This window comes from Nilaparvata lugens, chromosome 14 (genome assembly GCF_014356525.2).
Source record: "Nilaparvata lugens isolate BPH chromosome 14, ASM1435652v1, whole genome shotgun sequence".
NCBI classification, from domain to species: domain Eukaryota; kingdom Metazoa; phylum Arthropoda; class Insecta; order Hemiptera; family Delphacidae; genus Nilaparvata; species Nilaparvata lugens.
In genome coordinates this window covers 1,355,436-1,376,295 of record NC_052517.1, presented here as the reverse complement: position 1 = coordinate 1,376,295, position 20,860 = coordinate 1,355,436, and the positions used below count along the sequence as shown (strand labels likewise).

The window sequence follows — 20,860 nt, the reverse complement described above, 5'->3', positions numbered from 1 at the left end:
ACTGGGTTCGATTCCCGGGCTGATAAATAATTTTTGAATAGTAGCGCTCATTGAATTTCCATCTAGCTGTTTACCCTGTTGTCAATATTTGCAGTAGCAGAAGTCTTCGCGGTGAATTACAGCATTTAATTTGGAGGTACTGGGTTCGATTCCCGGGCTGATAAATAATTTTTGAATAGTAGCGCTCATTGAATTTCCATCTAACTGTTTACCCTGTTGTCAATATTTGCAGTAGCAGAAGTCTTCGCGGTGAATTACAGCATTTAATTTGGAGGTACTGGGTTCGATTCCCGGGCTGATAAATAATTTTTGAATAGTAGCGCTCATTGAATTTCCATCTAGCTGTTTACCCTGTTGTCAATATTTGCAGTAGCAGAAGTCTTCGCGGTGAATTACAGCATTTAATTTGGAGGTACTGGGTTCGATTCCCGGGCTGATAAATAATTTTTGAATAGTAGCGCTCATTGAATTTCCATCTAACTGTTTACCCTGTTGTCTATATTTGCAGTAGCAGAAGTCTTCGGGGTGAATTACAGCATTTAATTTGGAGGTACTGGGTTCGATTCCCGGGCTGATAAATAATTTTTGAATAGTAGCGCTCATTGAATTTCCATCTAACTGTTTACCCTGTTGTCAATATTTGCAGTAGCAGAAGTCTTCGCGGTGAATTACAGCATTTAATTTGGAGGTACTGGGTTCGATTCCCGGGCTGATAAATAATTTTTGAATAGTAGCGCTCATTGAATTTCCATCTAACTGTTTACCCTGTTGTCTATATTTGCAGTAGCAGAAGTCTTCGCGGTGAATTACAGCATTTAATTTGGAGGTACTGGGTTCGATTCCCGGGCTGATAAATAATTTTTGAATAGTAGCGCTCATTGAATTTCCATCTAGCTGTTTACCCTGTTGTCAATATTTGCAGTAGCAGAAGTCTTCGGGGTGAATTACAGCATTTAATTTGGAGGTACTGGGTTCGATTCCCGGGCTGATAAATAATTTTTGAATAGTAGCGCTCATTGAATTTCCATCTAACTGTTTACCCTGTTGTCAATATTTGCAGTAGCAGAAGTCTTCGCGGTGAATTACAGCATTTAATTTGGAGGTACTGGGTTCGATTCCCGGGCTGATAAATAATTTTTGAATAGTAGCGCTCATTGAATTTCCATCTAACTGTTTACCCTGTTGTCAATATTTGCAGTAGCAGAAGTCTTCGGGGTGAATTACAGCATTTAATTTGGAGGTACTGGGTTCGATTCCCGGGCTGATAAATAATTTTTGAATAGTAGCGCTCATTGAATTTCCATCTAACTGTTTACCCTGTTGTCAATATTTGCAGTAGCAGAAGTCTTCGGGGTGAATTACAGCATTTAATTTGGAGGTACTGGGTTCGATTCCCGGGCTGATAAATAATTTTTGAATAGTAGCGCTCATTGAATTTCCATCTAACTGTTTACCCTGTTGTCAATATTTGCAGTAGCAGAAGTCTTCGCGGTGAATTACAGCATTTAATTTGGAGGTACTGGGTTCGATTCCCGGGCTGATAAATAATTTTTGAATAGTAGCGCTCATTGAATTTCCATCTAACTGTTTACCCTGTTGTCAATATTTGCAGTAGCAGAAGTCTTCGGGGTGAATTACAGCATTTAATTTGGAGGTACTGGGTTCGATTCCCGGGCTGATAAATAATTTTTGAATAGTAGCGCTCATTGAATTTCCATCTAACTGTTTACCCTGTTGTCAATATTTGCAGTAGCAGAAGTCTTCGCGGTGAATTACAGCATTTAATTTGGAGGTACTGGGTTCGATTCCCGGGCTGATAAATAATTTTTGAATAGTAGCGCTCATTGAATTTCCATCTAACTGTTTACCCTGTTGTCAATATTTGCAGTAGCAGAAGTCTTCGCGGTGAATTACAGCATTTAATTTGGAGGTACTGGGTTCGATTCCCGGGCTGATAAATAATTTTTGAATAGTAGCGCTCATTGAATTTCCATCTAGCTGTTTACCCTGTTGTCAATATTTGCAGTAGCAGAAGTCTTCGCGGTGAATTACAGCATTTAATTTGGAGGTACTGGGTTCGATTCCCGGGCTGATAAATAATTTTTGAATAGTAGCGCTCATTGAATTTCCATCTAACTGTTTACCCTGTTGTCAATATTTGCAGTAGCAGAAGTCTTCGGGGTGAATTACAGCATTTAATTTGGAGGTACTGGGTTCGATTCCCGGGCTGATAAATAATTTTTGAATAGTAGCGCTCATTGAATTTCCATCTAGCTGTTTACCCTGTTGTCAATATTTGCAGTAGCAGAAGTCTTCGCGGTGAATTACAGCATTTAATTTGGAGGTACTGGGTTCGATTCCCGGGCTGATAAATAATTTTTGAATAGTAGCGCTCATTGAATTTCCATCTAACTGTTTACCCTGTTGTCTATATTTGCAGTAGCAGAAGTCTTCGGGGTGAATTACAGCATTTAATTTGGAGGTACTGGGTTCGATTCCCGGGCTGATAAATAATTTTTGAATAGTAGCGCTCATTGAATTTCCATCTAACTGTTTACCCTGTTGTCAATATTTGCAGTAGCAGAAGTCTTCGCGGTGAATTACAGCATTTAATTTGGAGGTACTGGGTTCGATTCCCGGGCTGATAAATAATTTTTGAATAGTAGCGCTCATTGAATTTCCATCTAACTGTTTACCCTGTTGTCTATATTTGCAGTAGCAGAAGTCTTCGGGGTGAATTACAGCATTTAATTTGGAGGTACTGGGTTCGATTCCCGGGCTGATAAATAATTTTTGAATAGTAGCGCTCATTGAATTTCCATCTAACTGTTTACCCTGTTGTCTATATTTGCAGTAGCAGAAGTCTTCGGGGTGAATTACAGCATTTAATTTGGAGGTACTGGGTTCGATTCCCGGGCTGATAAATAATTTTTGAATAGTAGCGCTCATTGAATTTCCATCTAACTGTTTACCCTGTTGTCAATATTTGCAGTAGCAGAAGTCTTCGGGGTGAATTACAGCATTTAATTTGGAGGTACTGGGTTCGATTCCCGGGCTGATAAATAATTTTTGAATAGTAGCGCTCATTGAATTTCCATCTAACTGTTTACCCTGTTGTCAATATTTGCAGTAGCAGAAGTCTTCGGGGTGAATTACAGCATTTAATTTGGAGGTACTGGGTTCGATTCCCGGGCTGATAAATAATTTTTGAATAGTAGCGCTCATTGAATTTCCATCTAACTGTTTACCCTGTTGTCTATATTTGCAGTAGCAGAAGTCTTCGCGGTGAATTACAGCATTTAATTTGGAGGTACTGGGTTCGATTCCCGGGCTGATAAATAATTTTTGAATAGTAGCGCTCATTGAATTTCCATCTAACTGTTTACCCTGTTGTCAATATTTGCAGTAGCAGAAGTCTTCGGGGTGAATTACAGCATTTAATTTGGAGGTACTGGGTTCGATTCCCGGGCTGATAAATAATTTTTGAATAGTAGCGCTCATTGAATTTCCATCTAACTGTTTACCCTGTTGTCAATATTTGCAGTAGCAGAAGTCTTCGGGGTGAATTACAGCATTTAATTTGGAGGTACTGGGTTCGATTCCCGGGCTGATAAATAATTTTTGAATAGTAGCGCTCATTGAATTTCCATCTAACTGTTTACCCTGTTGTCTATATTTGCAGTAGCAGAAGTCTTCGGGGTGAATTACAGCATTTAATTTGGAGGTACTGGGTTCGATTCCCGGGCTGATAAATAATTTTTGAATAGTAGCGCTCATTGAATTTCCATCTAACTGTTTACCCTGTTGTCAATATTTGCAGTAGCAGAAGTCTTCGGGGTGAATTACAGCATTTAATTTGGAGGTACTGGGTTCGATTCCCGGGCTGATAAATAATTTTTGAATAGTAGCGCTCATTGAATTTCCATCTAACTGTTTACCCTGTTGTCTATATTTGCAGTAGCAGAAGTCTTCGCGGTGAATTACAGCATTTAATTTGGAGGTACTGGGTTCGATTCCCGGGCTGATAAATAATTTTTGAATAGTAGCGCTCATTGAATTTCCATCTAACTGTTTACCCTGTTGTCAATATTTGCAGTAGCAGAAGTCTTCGCGGTGAATTACAGCATTTAATTTGGAGGTACTGGGTTCGATTCCCGGGCTGATAAATAATTTTTGAATAGTAGCGCTCATTGAATTTCCATCTAACTGTTTACCCTGTTGTCAATATTTGCAGTAGCAGAAGTCTTCGCGGTGAATTACAGCATTTAATTTGGAGGTACTGGGTTCGATTCCCGGGCTGATAAATAATTTTTGAATAGTAGCGCTCATCGAATTTCCATCTAGCTGTTTACCCTGTTGTCAATATTTGCAGTAGCAGAAGTCTTCGGGGTGAATTACAGCATTTAATTTGGAGGTACTGGGTTCGATTCCCGGGCTGATAAATAATTTTTGAATAGTAGCGCTCATTGAATTTCCATCTAACTGTTTACCCTGTTGTCAATATTTGCAGTAGCAGAAGTCTTCGGGGTGAATTACAGCATTTAATTTGGAGGTACTGGGTTCGATTCCCGGGCTGATAAATAATTTTTGAATAGTAGCGCTCATCGAATTTCCATCTAGCTGTTTACCCTGTTGTCAATATTTGCAGTAGCAGAAGTCTTCGCGGTGAATTACAGCATTTAATTTGGAGGTACTGGGTTCGATTCCCGGGCTGATAAATAATTTTTGAATAGTAGCGCTCATCGAATTTCCATCTAGCTGTTTACCCTGTTGTCAATATTTGCAGTAGCAGAAGTCTTCGGGGTGAATTACAGCATTTAATTTGGAGGTACTGGGTTCGATTCCCGGGCTGATAAATAATTTTTGAATAGTAGCGCTCATTGAATTTCCATCTAGCTGTTTACCCTGTTGTCAATATTTGCAGTAGCAGAAGTCTTCGGGGTGAATTACAGCATTTAATTTGGAGGTACTGGGTTCGATTCCCGGGCTGACAAATAATTTTTGAATAGTAGCGCTCATTGAATTTCCATCTAGCTGTTTACCCTGTTGTCTATATTTGCAGTAGCAGAAGTCTTCGGGGTGAATTACAGCATTTAATTTGGAGGTACTGGGTTCGATTCCCGGGCTGATAAATAATTTTTGAATAGTAGCGCTCATTGAATTTCCATCTAACTGTTTACCCTGTTGTCAATATTTGCAGTAGCAGAAGTCTTCGCGGTGAATTACAGCATTTAATTTGGAGGTACTGGGTTCGATTCCCGGGCTGATAAATAATTTTTGAATAGTAGCGCTCATTGAATTTCCATCTAGCTGTTTACCCTGTTGTCTATATTTGCAGTAGCAGAAGTCTTCGGGGTGAATTACAGCATTTAATTTGGAGGTACTGGGTTCGATTCCCGGGCTGATAAATAATTTTTGAATAGTAGCGCTCATTGAATTTCCATCTAACTGTTTACCCTGTTGTCAATATTTGCAGTAGCAGAAGTCTTCGCGGTGAATTACAGCATTTAATTTGGAGGTACTGGGTTCGATTCCCGGGCTGATAAATAATTTTTGAATAGTAGCGCTCATTGAATTTCCATCTAACTGTTTACCCTGTTGTCAATATTTGCAGTAGCAGAAGTCTTCGGGGTGAATTACAGCATTTAATTTGGAGGTACTGGGTTCGATTCCCGGGCTGATAAATAATTTTTGAATAGTAGCGCTCATTGAATTTCCATCTAACTGTTTACCCTGTTGTCAATATTTGCAGTAGCAGAAGTCTTCGGGGTGAATTACAGCATTTAATTTGGAGGTACTGGGTTCGATTCCCGGGCTGATAAATAATTTTTGAATAGTAGCGCTCATTGAATTTCCATCTAACTGTTTACCCTGTTGTCAATATTTGCAGTAGCAGAAGTCTTCGGGGTGAATTACAGCATTTAATTTGGAGGTACTGGGTTCGATTCCCGGGCTGATAAATAATTTTTGAATAGTAGCGCTCATTGAATTTCCATCTAACTGTTTACCCTGTTGTCAATATTTGCAGTAGCAGAAGTCTTCGCGGTGAATTACAGCATTTAATTTGGAGGTACTGGGTTCGATTCCCGGGCTGATAAATAATTTTTGAATAGTAGCGCTCATTGAATTTCCATCTAACTGTTTACCCTGTTGTCTATATTTGCAGTAGCAGAAGTCTTCGCGGTGAATTACAGCATTTAATTTGGAGGTACTGGGTTCGATTCCCGGGCTGATAAATAATTTTTGAATAGTAGCGCTCATTGAATTTCCATCTAACTGTTTACCCTGTTGTCAATATTTGCAGTAGCAGAAGTCTTCGCGGTGAATTACAGCATTTAATTTGGAGGTACTGGGTTCGATTCCCGGGCTGATAAATAATTTTTGAATAGTAGCGCTCATTGAATTTCCATCTAACTGTTTACCCTGTTGTCAATATTTGCAGTAGCAGAAGTCTTCGCGGTGAATTACAGCATTTAATTTGGAGGTACTGGGTTCGATTCCCGGGCTGATAAATAATTTTTGAATAGTAGCGCTCATTGAATTTCCATCTAACTGTTTACCCTGTTGTCAATATTTGCAGTAGCAGAAGTCTTCGCGGTGAATTACAGCATTTAATTTGGAGGTACTGGGTTCGATTCCCGGGCTGATAAATAATTTTTGAATAGTAGCGCTCATTGAATTTCCATCTAACTGTTTACCCTGTTGTCAATATTTGCAGTAGCAGAAGTCTTCGCGGTGAATTACAGCATTTAATTTGGAGGTACTGGGTTCGATTCCCGGGCTGATAAATAATTTTTGAATAGTAGCGCTCATTGAATTTCCATCTAACTGTTTACCCTGTTGTCTATATTTGCAGTAGCAGAAGTCTTCGCGGTGAATTACAGCATTTAATTTGGAGGTACTGGGTTCGATTCCCGGGCTGATAAATAATTTTTGAATAGTAGCGCTCATTGAATTTCCATCTAACTGTTTACCCTGTTGTCAATATTTGCAGTAGCAGAAGTCTTCGGGGTGAATTACAGCATTTAATTTGGAGGTACTGGGTTCGATTCCCGGGCTGATAAATAATTTTTGAATAGTAGCGCTCATTGAATTTCCATCTAACTGTTTACCCTGTTGTCAATATTTGCAGTAGCAGAAGTCTTCGCGGTGAATTACAGCATTTAATTTGGAGGTACTGGGTTCGATTCCCGGGCTGATAAATAATTTTTGAATAGTAGCGCTCATTGAATTTCCATCTAACTGTTTACCCTGTTGTCAATATTTGCAGTAGCAGAAGTCTTCGGGGTGAATTACAGCATTTAATTTGGAGGTACTGGGTTCGATTCCCGGGCTGATAAATAATTTTTGAATAGTAGCGCTCATTGAATTTCCATCTAACTGTTTACCCTGTTGTCAATATTTGCAGTAGCAGAAGTCTTCGGGGTGAATTACAGCATTTAATTTGGAGGTACTGGGTTCGATTCCCGGGCTGATAAATAATTTTTGAATAGTAGCGCTCATTGAATTTCCATCTAACTGTTTACCCTGTTGTCAATATTTGCAGTAGCAGAAGTCTTCGCGGTGAATTACAGCATTTAATTTGGAGGTACTGGGTTCGATTCCCGGGCTGATAAATAATTTTTGAATAGTAGCGCTCATTGAATTTCCATCTAACTGTTTACCCTGTTGTCTATATTTGCAGTAGCAGAAGTCTTCGGGGTGAATTACAGCATTTAATTTGGAGGTACTGGGTTCGATTCCCGGGCTGATAAATAATTTTTGAATAGTAGCGCTCATTGAATTTCCATCTAACTGTTTACCCTGTTGTCTATATTTGCAGTAGCAGAAGTCTTCGCGGTGAATTACAGCATTTAATTTGGAGGTACTGGGTTCGATTCCCGGGCTGATAAATAATTTTTGAATAGTAGCGCTCATTGAATTTCCATCTAACTGTTTACCCTGTTGTCTATATTTGCAGTAGCAGAAGTCTTCGGGGTGAATTACAGCATTTAATTTGGAGGTACTGGGTTCGATTCCCGGGCTGATAAATAATTTTTGAATAGTAGCGCTCATTGAATTTCCATCTAACTGTTTACCCTGTTGTCAATATTTGCAGTAGCAGAAGTCTTCGGGGTGAATTACAGCATTTAATTTGGAGGTACTGGGTTCGATTCCCGGGCTGATAAATAATTTTTGAATAGTAGCGCTCATTGAATTTCCATCTAGCTGTTTACCCTGTTGTCTATATTTGCAGTAGCAGAAGTCTTCGGGGTGAATTACAGCATTTAATTTGGAGGTACTGGGTTCGATTCCCGGGCTGATAAATAATTTTTGAATAGTAGCGCTCATTGAATTTCCATCTAACTGTTTACCCTGTTGTCTATATTTGCAGTAGCAGAAGTCTTCGGGGTGAATTACAGCATTTAATTTGGAGGTACTGGGTTCGATTCCCGGGCTGATAAATAATTTTTGAATAGTAGCGCTCATTGAATTTCCATCTAGCTGTTTACCCTGTTGTCTATATTTGCAGTAGCAGAAGTCTTCGGGGTGAATTACAGCATTTAATTTGGAGGTACTGGGTTCGATTCCCGGGCTGATAAATAATTTTTGAATAGTAGCGCTCATTGAATTTCCATCTAACTGTTTACCCTGTTGTCAATATTTGCAGTAGCAGAAGTCTTCGCGGTGAATTACAGCATTTAATTTGGAGGTACTGGGTTCGATTCCCGGGCTGATAAATAATTTTTGAATAGTAGCGCTCATTGAATTTCCATCTAACTGTTTACCCTGTTGTCAATATTTGCAGTAGCAGAAGTCTTCGGGGTGAATTACAGCATTTAATTTGGAGGTACTGGGTTCGATTCCCGGGCTGATAAATAATTTTTGAATAGTAGCGCTCATTGAATTTCCATCTAACTGTTTACCCTGTTGTCAATATTTGCAGTAGCAGAAGTCTTCGCGGTGAATTACAGCATTTAATTTGGAGGTACTGGGTTCGATTCCCGGGCTGATAAATAATTTTTGAATAGTAGCGCTCATTGAATTTCCATCTAACTGTTTACCCTGTTGTCTATATTTGCAGTAGCAGAAGTCTTCGCGGTGAATTACAGCATTTAATTTGGAGGTACTGGGTTCGATTCCCGGGCTGATAAATAATTTTTGAATAGTAGCGCTCATTGAATTTCCATCTAACTGTTTACCCTGTTGTCAATATTTGCAGTAGCAGAAGTCTTCGGGGTGAATTACAGCATTTAATTTGGAGGTACTGGGTTCGATTCCCGGGCTGATAAATAATTTTTGAATAGTAGCGCTCATTGAATTTCCATCTAACTGTTTACCCTGTTGTCAATATTTGCAGTAGCAGAAGTCTTCGGGGTGAATTACAGCATTTAATTTGGAGGTACTGGGTTCGATTCCCGGGCTGATAAATAATTTTTGAATAGTAGCGCTCATTGAATTTCCATCTAACTGTTTACCCTGTTGTCTATATTTGCAGTAGCAGAAGTCTTCGGGGTGAATTACAGCATTTAATTTGGAGGTACTGGGTTCGATTCCCGGGCTGATAAATAATTTTTGAATAGTAGCGCTCATTGAATTTCCATCTAACTGTTTACCCTGTTGTCAATATTTGCAGTAGCAGAAGTCTTCGGGGTGAATTACAGCATTTAATTTGGAGGTACTGGGTTCGATTCCCGGGCTGATAAATAATTTTTGAATAGTAGCGCTCATTGAATTTCCATCTAACTGTTTACCCTGTTGTCTATATTTGCAGTAGCAGAAGTCTTCGGGGTGAATTACAGCATTTAATTTGGAGGTACTGGGTTCGATTCCCGGGCTGATAAATAATTTTTGAATAGTAGCGCTCATTGAATTTCCATCTAACTGTTTACCCTGTTGTCTATATTTGCAGTAGCAGAAGTCTTCGCGGTGAATTACAGCATTTAATTTGGAGGTACTGGGTTCGATTCCCGGGCTGATAAATAATTTTTGAATAGTAGCGCTCATTGAATTTCCATCTAACTGTTTACCCTGTTGTCAATATTTGCAGTAGCAGAAGTCTTCGGGGTGAATTACAGCATTTAATTTGGAGGTACTGGGTTCGATTCCCGGGCTGATAAATAATTTTTGAATAGTAGCGCTCATTGAATTTCCATCTAACTGTTTACCCTGTTGTCTATATTTGCAGTAGCAGAAGTCTTCGGGGTGAATTACAGCATTTAATTTGGAGGTACTGGGTTCGATTCCCGGGCTGATAAATAATTTTTGAATAGTAGCGCTCATTGAATTTCCATCTAACTGTTTACCCTGTTGTCAATATTTGCAGTAGCAGAAGTCTTCGCGGTGAATTACAGCATTTAATTTGGAGGTACTGGGTTCGATTCCCGGGCTGATAAATAATTTTTGAATAGTAGCGCTCATTGAATTTCCATCTAACTGTTTACCCTGTTGTCAATATTTGCAGTAGCAGAAGTCTTCGCGGTGAATTACAGCATTTAATTTGGAGGTACTGGGTTCGATTCCCGGGCTGATAAATAATTTTTGAATAGTAGCGCTCATTGAATTTCCATCTAACTGTTTACCCTGTTGTCTATATTTGCAGTAGCAGAAGTCTTCGCGGTGAATTACAGCATTTAATTTGGAGGTACTGGGTTCGATTCCCGGGCTGATAAATAATTTTTGAATAGTAGCGCTCATTGAATTTCCATCTAACTGTTTACCCTGTTGTCAATATTTGCAGTAGCAGAAGTCTTCGCGGTGAATTACAGCATTTAATTTGGAGGTACTGGGTTCGATTCCCGGGCTGATAAATAATTTTTGAATAGTAGCGCTCATTGAATTTCCATCTAACTGTTTACCCTGTTGTCTATATTTGCAGTAGCAGAAGTCTTCGCGGTGAATTACAGCATTTAATTTGGAGGTACTGGGTTCGATTCCCGGGCTGATAAATAATTTTTGAATAGTAGCGCTCATTGAATTTCCATCTAACTGTTTACCCTGTTGTCAATATTTGCAGTAGCAGAAGTCTTCGCGGTGAATTACAGCATTTAATTTGGAGGTACTGGGTTCGATTCCCGGGCTGATAAATAATTTTTGAATAGTAGCGCTCATTGAATTTCCATCTAACTGTTTACCCTGTTGTCAATATTTGCAGTAGCAGAAGTCTTCGCGGTGAATTACAGCATTTAATTTGGAGGTACTGGGTTCGATTCCCGGGCTGATAAATAATTTTTGAATAGTAGCGCTCATTGAATTTCCATCTAACTGTTTACCCTGTTGTCAATATTTGCAGTAGCAGAAGTCTTCGCGGTGAATTACAGCATTTAATTTGGAGGTACTGGGTTCGATTCCCGGGCTGATAAATAATTTTTGAATAGTAGCGCTCATTGAATTTCCATCTAACTGTTTACCCTGTTGTCAATATTTGCAGTAGCAGAAGTCTTCGCGGTGAATTACAGCATTTAATTTGGAGGTACTGGGTTCGATTCCCGGGCTGATAAATAATTTTTGAATAGTAGCGCTCATTGAATTTCCATCTAACTGTTTACCCTGTTGTCAATATTTGCAGTAGCAGAAGTCTTCGCGGTGAATTACAGCATTTAATTTGGAGGTACTGGGTTCGATTCCCGGGCTGATAAATAATTTTTGAATAGTAGCGCTCATTGAATTTCCATCTAACTGTTTACCCTGTTGTCTATATTTGCAGTAGCAGAAGTCTTCGGGGTGAATTACAGCATTTAATTTGGAGGTACTGGGTTCGATTCCCGGGCTGATAAATAATTTTTGAATAGTAGCGCTCATTGAATTTCCATCTAACTGTTTACCCTGTTGTCAATATTTGCAGTAGCAGAAGTCTTCGGGGTGAATTACAGCATTTAATTTGGAGGTACTGGGTTCGATTCCCGGGCTGATAAATAATTTTTGAATAGTAGCGCTCATTGAATTTCCATCTAACTGTTTACCCTGTTGTCTATATTTGCAGTAGCAGAAGTCTTCGGGGTGAATTACAGCATTTAATTTGGAGGTACTGGGTTCGATTCCCGGGCTGATAAATAATTTTTGAATAGTAGCGCTCATTGAATTTCCATCTAACTGTTTACCCTGTTGTCTATATTTGCAGTAGCAGAAGTCTTCGGGGTGAATTACAGCATTTAATTTGGAGGTACTGGGTTCGATTCCCGGGCTGATAAATAATTTTTGAATAGTAGCGCTCATTGAATTTCCATCTAACTGTTTACCCTGTTGTCAATATTTGCAGTAGCAGAAGTCTTCGGGGTGAATTACAGCATTTAATTTGGAGGTACTGGGTTCGATTCCCGGGCTGATAAATAATTTTTGAATAGTAGCGCTCATTGAATTTCCATCTAACTGTTTACCCTGTTGTCTATATTTGCAGTAGCAGAAGTCTTCGCGGTGAATTACAGCATTTAATTTGGAGGTACTGGGTTCGATTCCCGGGCTGATAAATAATTTTTGAATAGTAGCGCTCATTGAATTTCCATCTAACTGTTTACCCTGTTGTCAATATTTGCAGTAGCAGAAGTCTTCGCGGTGAATTACAGCATTTAATTTGGAGGTACTGGGTTCGATTCCCGGGCTGATAAATAATTTTTGAATAGTAGCGCTCATTGAATTTCCATCTAGCTGTTTACCCTGTTGTCAATATTTGCAGTAGCAGAAGTCTTCGCGGTGAATTACAGCATTTAATTTGGAGGTACTGGGTTCGATTCCCGGGCTGATAAATAATTTTTGAATAGTAGCGCTCATTGAATTTCCATCTAACTGTTTACCCTGTTGTCTATATTTGCAGTAGCAGAAGTCTTCGGGGTGAATTACAGCATTTAATTTGGAGGTACTGGGTTCGATTCCCGGGCTGATAAATAATTTTTGAATAGTAGCGCTCATTGAATTTCCATCTAGCTGTTTACCCTGTTGTCTATATTTGCAGTAGCAGAAGTCTTCGGGGTGAATTACAGCATTTAATTTGGAGGTACTGGGTTCGATTCCCGGGCTGATAAATAATTTTTGAATAGTAGCGCTCATTGAATTTCCATCTAACTGTTTACCCTGTTGTCAATATTTGCAGTAGCAGAAGTCTTCGGGGTGAATTACAGCATTTAATTTGGAGGTACTGGGTTCGATTCCCGGGCTGATAAATAATTTTTGAATAGTAGCGCTCATTGAATTTCCATCTAGCTGTTTACCCTGTTGTCTATATTTGCAGTAGCAGAAGTCTTCGCGGTGAATTACAGCATTTAATTTGGAGGTACTGGGTTCGATTCCCGGGCTGATAAATAATTTTTGAATAGTAGCGCTCATTGAATTTCCATCTAACTGTTTACCCTGTTGTCAATATTTGCAGTAGCAGAAGTCTTCGCGGTGAATTACAGCATTTAATTTGGAGGTACTGGGTTCGATTCCCGGGCTGATAAATAATTTTTGAATAGTAGCGCTCATTGAATTTCCATCTAACTGTTTACCCTGTTGTCAATATTTGCAGTAGCAGAAGTCTTCGCGGTGAATTACAGCATTTAATTTGGAGGTACTGGGTTCGATTCCCGGGCTGATAAATAATTTTTGAATAGTAGCGCTCATTGAATTTCCATCTAACTGTTTACCCTGTTGTCAATATTTGCAGTAGCAGAAGTCTTCGCGGTGAATTACAGCATTTAATTTGGAGGTACTGGGTTCGATTCCCGGGCTGATAAATAATTTTTGAATAGTAGCGCTCATTGAATTTCCATCTAACTGTTTACCCTGTTGTCAATATTTGCAGTAGCAGAAGTCTTCGGGGTGAATTACAGCATTTAATTTGGAGGTACTGGGTTCGATTCCCGGGCTGATAAATAATTTTTGAATAGTAGCGCTCATTGAATTTCCATCTAACTGTTTACCCTGTTGTCTATATTTGCAGTAGCAGAAGTCTTCGGGGTGAATTACAGCATTTAATTTGGAGGTACTGGGTTCGATTCCCGGGCTGATAAATAATTTTTGAATAGTAGCGCTCATTGAATTTCCATCTAACTGTTTACCCTGTTGTCTATATTTGCAGTAGCAGAAGTCTTCGCGGTGAATTACAGCATTTAATTTGGAGGTACTGGGTTCGATTCCCGGGCTGATAAATAATTTTTGAATAGTAGCGCTCATTGAATTTCCATCTAGCTGTTTACCCTGTTGTCAATATTTGCAGTAGCAGAAGTCTTCGGGGTGATTTACAGCATTCAATTTGGATTTTCGTTCAATAACAATTATTATTATTAATTCATTAGCATTTGAATAATTGCAATATCTCAGTAACTTTAATCTATGTTCTATGAATCTGTTGGACATTATAACGGTAGTATTATATGGCTTTTTGTTGGTGGGTTTTCACTTGGTAGACATTAAAGATATATTTCTCTTGTAATACATTAATTTCTCTTGTAATACATTAATTTCTCTTGTAATACATTAATTTCTCTTGTAATATCTTGATTGTATTAGTGAACACAATTTTTATGTAGGCTAATCTTTTTCCGTTTTGCAGGAACAACAGCGGCAGCAGCAGGCACAAGTCACAAAGCCGGCTAAACCATCCTCAGACGGCGCCAGCGGTCCGATGTACAAGTGCTTTGTGAGCGGCTGCAAGTCGACTACTAGCTCTGCAGCGGGGAGCGGCGCAACTAGCGGTGGGAAGTCGGTGACTACTAGCGCTGGAGCGGGGAGCGGCGCAACTAGCGGTGGGAAGTCGGTGACTACTAGCGCTGGAGCTGGCAGTGGCGCAACTAGCGGTGGTGAGATGCGGTTCTTCAAGCCGCCGCCGAATCCGTTGATATTCAAGCGGTGGGCGCGCAACTTGTGCCAGGGATCGCAACAGTTGGCATATACGGCGCTCATCTGCGAACTGCATTTTCGGCCGCAAGATATCAGGGAGGTCAGTCAGTCCATGCAGAATATCATAGAAAAAAGATACAATAAGAAGATATCTCCCAAAGTTTAAACTAATAAAAAATTGTAGGACCCTTTATTAAAACTTTGAAATATTTCAACGACTAGTTGACCATAGGTCATTTTCAAGTTCTTAGGTACTACAAGTTTTTGTATTGTTTTCATTAATTGACTATAATTGTTTTCATAATTAATAAATAGTGAAAATAATGATTAATTACTGTCTTTTTGTTCAGGTATTTGTTAACGGCAAAAAGAATTGGGTATTGACCGAGGGTGCCCTGCCCAAACCGTCTACAGCGTCGGCACTGGCAGCAGCGGCTGCACAAGCTGGCAACGCCGCTGCTGCGGCGATGAACTCCAGGCCACCAGGTGGCAAACGACCGGTCGGCCGGCCGAGTGGCCTGTACAGGCAACAGCAGTTCGAGGCCCTCCAAGCCGCACAGGCCAGGGCTAACAAGCTGCAACGGGAGAAACTCAGTCAAGGTAGGAGGCAATAATACAGTATCAAAACACATGATACAGTATCATCTCAACTTGATACACAACACCATAATTTGATACGAAACTTGCAAACTTATCTTCTTAGGTATGATGATAAGGTATCTCTATGACCACGCATGATACAACTTTATACACAACACCATAATTTGATACGAAACTTGCAAACTTATCTTCTTAGGTATGATGATAAGGTATCTCTATGACCACGCATGATACAACTTTATACACAACACCATAATTTGATACGAAACTTGCAAACTTATCTTCTTAGGTATGATGATAAGGTATCTCTATGACCACGCATGATACAGTATCATCTCAACTTGATACACAGCACCATAATTTGATACGAAACTTGCAAACTTATCTTCTTAGGTATGATGATAAGGTATCTCTATGACCACGCATGATACAGTATCATCTCAACTTGATACACAGCACCATAATTTGATACGAAACTTGCAAACTTATCTTCTTAGGTATGATGATAAGGTATCTCTATGACCACGCATGATACAGTATCAACTCAACTTTATACACAACACCATAATTTGATACGAAACTTGCAAACTTATCTTCTTAGGTATGATGATAAGGTATCTCTATGACCACGCATGATACAACTTTATACACAACACCATAATTTGATACGAAACTTGCAAACTTATCTTCTTAGGTATGATGATAAGGTATCTCTATGACCACGCATGATACAACTTTATACACAACACCATAATTTGATACGAAACTTGCAAACTTATCTTCTTAGGTATGATGATAAGGTATCTCTATGACCACGCATGATACAGTATCATCTCAACTTGATACACAGCACCATAATTTGATACGAAACTTGCAAACTTATCTTCTTAGGTATGATGATAAGGTATCTCTATGACCACGCATGATACAACTTTATACACAACACCATAATTTGATACGAAACTTGCAAACTTATCTTCTTAGGTATGATGATAAGGTATCTCTATGACCACGCATGATACAGTATCATCTCAACTTGATACACAGCACCATAATTTGATACGAAACTTGCAAACTTATCTTCTTAGGTATGATGATAAGGTATCTCTATGACCACGCATGATACAGTATCATCTCAACTTGATACACAACACCATAATTCATTTCATTTATTGCCAATTAGAATATTCAAAACATATTACAAAATCTTTATAATATGACATATCATTTAAAATATAAATAAATAAGCATAATTACTCATACATATACTTGAATAAAATTGAAATAGAATATAAAATCTAGGCATCACCAGCAAAAAGAAAATCTTTGCCCGCTGGTGAGAGTTGCAAAACAGTAAAAGAAAAACCTAGTATTTCGAAATAATGCAGAAAGTTAAATTTAACTAATAATTACAAAATTTTATAACAGCAGAATCATAAAAAATCAAACAAATATTGTGCAATAATTCGATACAATACTTGCAAACTTTGAATGAATTCTACAAACCATGGCATATCTTGTTATTGTTTATCTATGTATAAATAATATAATAAAGGAAAGAATTGTCTTATACACATAGGGGATATGAAATTAGGGTAACCGTGTTCAACTTTGGATCGGACGAATCTGCCGGCCAAACATGGTGCCGTGCTACCAATTTTTCCTAAATCGGTTGGATAGCATTTCACACCTATTAACCTAAGGATAGTTATCGGCTCCAATGTAATAGATTCTTGATAAACTATGAATGGATCTATCGCCTATGAATGAGAAATCCAGTTTTTAGAGCAAATGAACTTATAATCTTCAGAAGAATTTTGGCAATATACTTCACAAATACACAAAGAACAATATCTTACACACTCAAGCATCTAAAGTCACTACGAGCTAAATACTTATCCAGTTTATATAGTTGAAAACACAATGGCTATTGGCTTGTATACACAATAAACAATATACAGACAAAATAGAACACTATAAACTGTTTAAAACTCAATTTAAAACATTAATAAATTCACTTAAACAGAAAAATATTCAGAGAGCACAAATTACAACACACATAGCCAGCCATAAGTTTTAGAGAGAAGGCACAGGAAAAACCTAGCTACCAGGAACAGAGCAAAGCTTCTTCAGTGTCGATGTTACGGACACGTCACCAAAAAAATTATAAATTACAAGTTTAGAATTCACATTTTATATTTGTTCTCAATAAAACTTTATTTTGAAACTATTATTTTAAATTTTTATATATCATCTCTATTTAAATAAACCATTTATCTGTTAATTCTGTCAACCCAGCCTCGGTGACACCATGGAATATGCAACACAATCATTTACGATAATAAATTCTCAGTCAAAAAGTTGTCCGTAATCGATTACTCTGATATTTACTATAAAGTATAAAACTCTCGAATTGAAGATTCGATTCCAATCGAGAAAAAATGTAATATTACAATGGTCGTCCATTGGAACCGTTTTCGTCAGTCTAGTTGAGTAGTTGGCTGGTTGCCAGAAAGTGAAGTGGCAAGCTAGTTAGTAGGCAAAGTCATTCTTCTGTGTGTGTTTACTCACAAACATAATAAAAAAAGATTTATGAATCAATACAAGTTCAAAAAATCTGGTGTGGCGCACTCACACAACTTTCCTTGCCGTTATGAGAATGATCACCTGACGCTAGTGTTCTCGCGCATCTCAAGTCTACTATTCAAAGATTTGAGCCAGCTGGTGACAGGGCAATAACGCTGGAGACACACATGAGGTCTGCTATCTCTCCATAGTGAATGATTTGATAGAATCAACAGTTGCCAACAGTTTGCGATTGGATAATCACATTTTCTCGAATTTCGAGCTTATTTTCAATTTTAGGTGAAAATGTTGCTGAACATTAATTGTAGAGATTTTCATGCTCAATCTTTTCCACTCCAAATTTTATGTTTAAATTGTATATGAAGCCTGATAATTGGGAATCTAATATCAAACTTTGCATAGATGGGGCGGAGCTCCTGAAATTTTTACAGATATGGGACTTGTATCAGTTGATAGAGCTTATCAATAACTATTTAGGTATGAATTAAATCAAAATCGTTGGAGCCGTTTTTGAGAAAATCGCGAAAAACCCTGTTTATGACAACATTTTCGCCATTTTAGCCGCCATCTTGAATTGCATTTGATCGAAATTGTTCGTGTCGGATCCTTATATTGTAAGGACTCTACGTTCCAAATTTCAAGTCATTCCGTTGAATGGGTGATGAGATATCGTGTACACAGACACTCATACACACACACACACACCACACACACACACACACACACACACACACACACACACACACACACACACACACACACACCACACACACACACACACACACACACACATATATATATATATATATATATATATATATATATATATATATATATATATATATATATACAGACCAATACCCAAAAACCACTTTTTGGACTCAGGGGACCTTGAAACGTATAGAATTTAGAAATTGGGGTACCTTAATTTTTTTCGGTAAGCAATACTTTCCTTACCTATGGTAATAGGGCAAGCAAAGTAAAAACAAAAACAAACAAGACTGTGAAACAATGTTGAGGTTAGGATGATGTTGTCTCAGCTCGAATTCGGACGGATAGAGCCGGAAAATCCCATTCAATTCGGATCGAAAACTTGATCGGCCGGAGACAGCCGTGCACGGACGTATGAACCTGTTGCAAAGGACGAGCATCTATAGCTTTCTTTGTTGGGGGATCGTTCGGTTGTTTTCGGCCGATGCTAGTTCGGACGAAATCGGTTCAATTGGACGGCCCACCTAACCCTGATCAATCTGTAAAATAATAAAGGAAAGAACTGGCTTATACACGTAGGGGATAGGAAATTCACGAATGACGCATCATCACGTCTCAACTACTCAACTCATTAACTTGACATTTTGCATTATAGATTCTTAATTACCGAGGATGGTTATAGGCCTATTTTGAATTCTTCAAGATTTCTGTAGGTCAAGTTTTTAATTGGACCCTTGCGGAGCACGGGTTACTTGCTAGTCGTCACGAAAGATACAATAGTTGAAGATATGCCATGGTTTGTAGAATTTATTCTAAGTTTGAAAGTTCTGTATCAAATTATGGTTTTGTGTATCAAGTTGAGATGATACTGTATCATGTGTTTTGATACTGTATCATGTGTTTTGATACTGTATCATGTGTTTTGATACTGTATCATGTGTTTTGATACTGTATCATGTGTTTTGATACTGTATCATGTATGGTGATTCTGAACCTGTAGCATCTGTGATGACTACAGCTGAGTATCAGTGGTAGTTAAAGATTCATATTTTTTATGAATCAGGTGTCAATTAAGATAATAATTCATTACTTGAACGTTTCAAATATGAAAATTTTATTGCCTACTTTTTGAATCCAGTGACTGACTATTTTTCTTTAGTTTTCAAGTAGACTATTAATTTTGAAAAGAAAACTGGTTCATTATGTCTATGAACGCATTCGACTATTTATTGTTTGGTATTATAATAATTTAGTAAAATTTGAATTTATATTAGCTTGAGATCGGATTTTAGTTTAAGTAGTGTTTTTAATGTTTTGGTTTTTTTTGTAGGCCTAGTTGAGGTTATGATATAAAATTTGTTTTGTTTAAGGCTACATAAATAACAACTGGTAATATTGAGATCGGATTTTAGTTTAAGTAGTGTTTTGAATGTTTTGGATTTTTTTTGTAAGCCTAGTTGAGGTTATGATTTAAAATTTGGTTTGTTTAAAGCTACATAAATAACAACTGGTAATAACTCGGGTTAAGACAGCCGTTTCTCTTCATGGTTTCAATTTTTAATAAATTATCCGGTGGTTTGAAACCTACCTAAAACTGTAGGTTCATTAATTTCTCATTATCATCCGCCTCATTACCCATGCACAAGCCTAGAGCTCATGTGGGCATCACCCTCAGCAAAAAAAATTTCCTTAACTTATCAAACTTACAAAATAATTGTTTGTGATAGCTAATCATTTTGGTATGGTTTAAAAGTGCACTGGTTTCATCTACTGTAAAAAATGGTATCAATATGTTAATACTATAGAAACGTTGTTGACACTAGAAATCGTATTATGTTCTTTCTGTCATTTAAGCATTAGGACTTTTTGGAAACTTATTTATTAGTTTTATAGTTTTTCTGTTGGAATATCTGGCTGATGAAGTTTTCAATAGATTGACTTTTTTAAGAAGCATCTTCCAATATCCAATCTCTCTATCCATTCCTGGATAGATCGTGTCAGTTAGTATATTTAAGATGCGTTAGTAAATCTGTTATTATAATAAGAAAACAAAGATATTGTCAAATTTCACTAAAAATTTATTAAAAACTTTAAACAGAACCATGGCTGTACAGCTGATGATGCGTTGGTTAACTGCGTGAAACCATTGTTCTGTTTTAAAGTTTTTAAT

At 38.0% G+C, this 20,860-nt stretch overlaps 1 protein-coding gene across 1 annotated transcript in view; it reads left to right on the top strand.

The window, feature by feature from the left end:
• Nucleotides 1-20,860, top strand: part of LOC111060163 — a 119,017-nt gene that overhangs the window by 13,217 nt on the left and 84,940 nt on the right. The window contains exon 5 of the mRNA XM_039441131.1: nt 14,507-14,893. Within this exon, the coding sequence (XP_039297065.1) occupies nt 14,507-14,893 (387 nt within the window). The remainder of the gene's footprint in view (nt 1-14,506; nt 14,894-20,860) is intronic.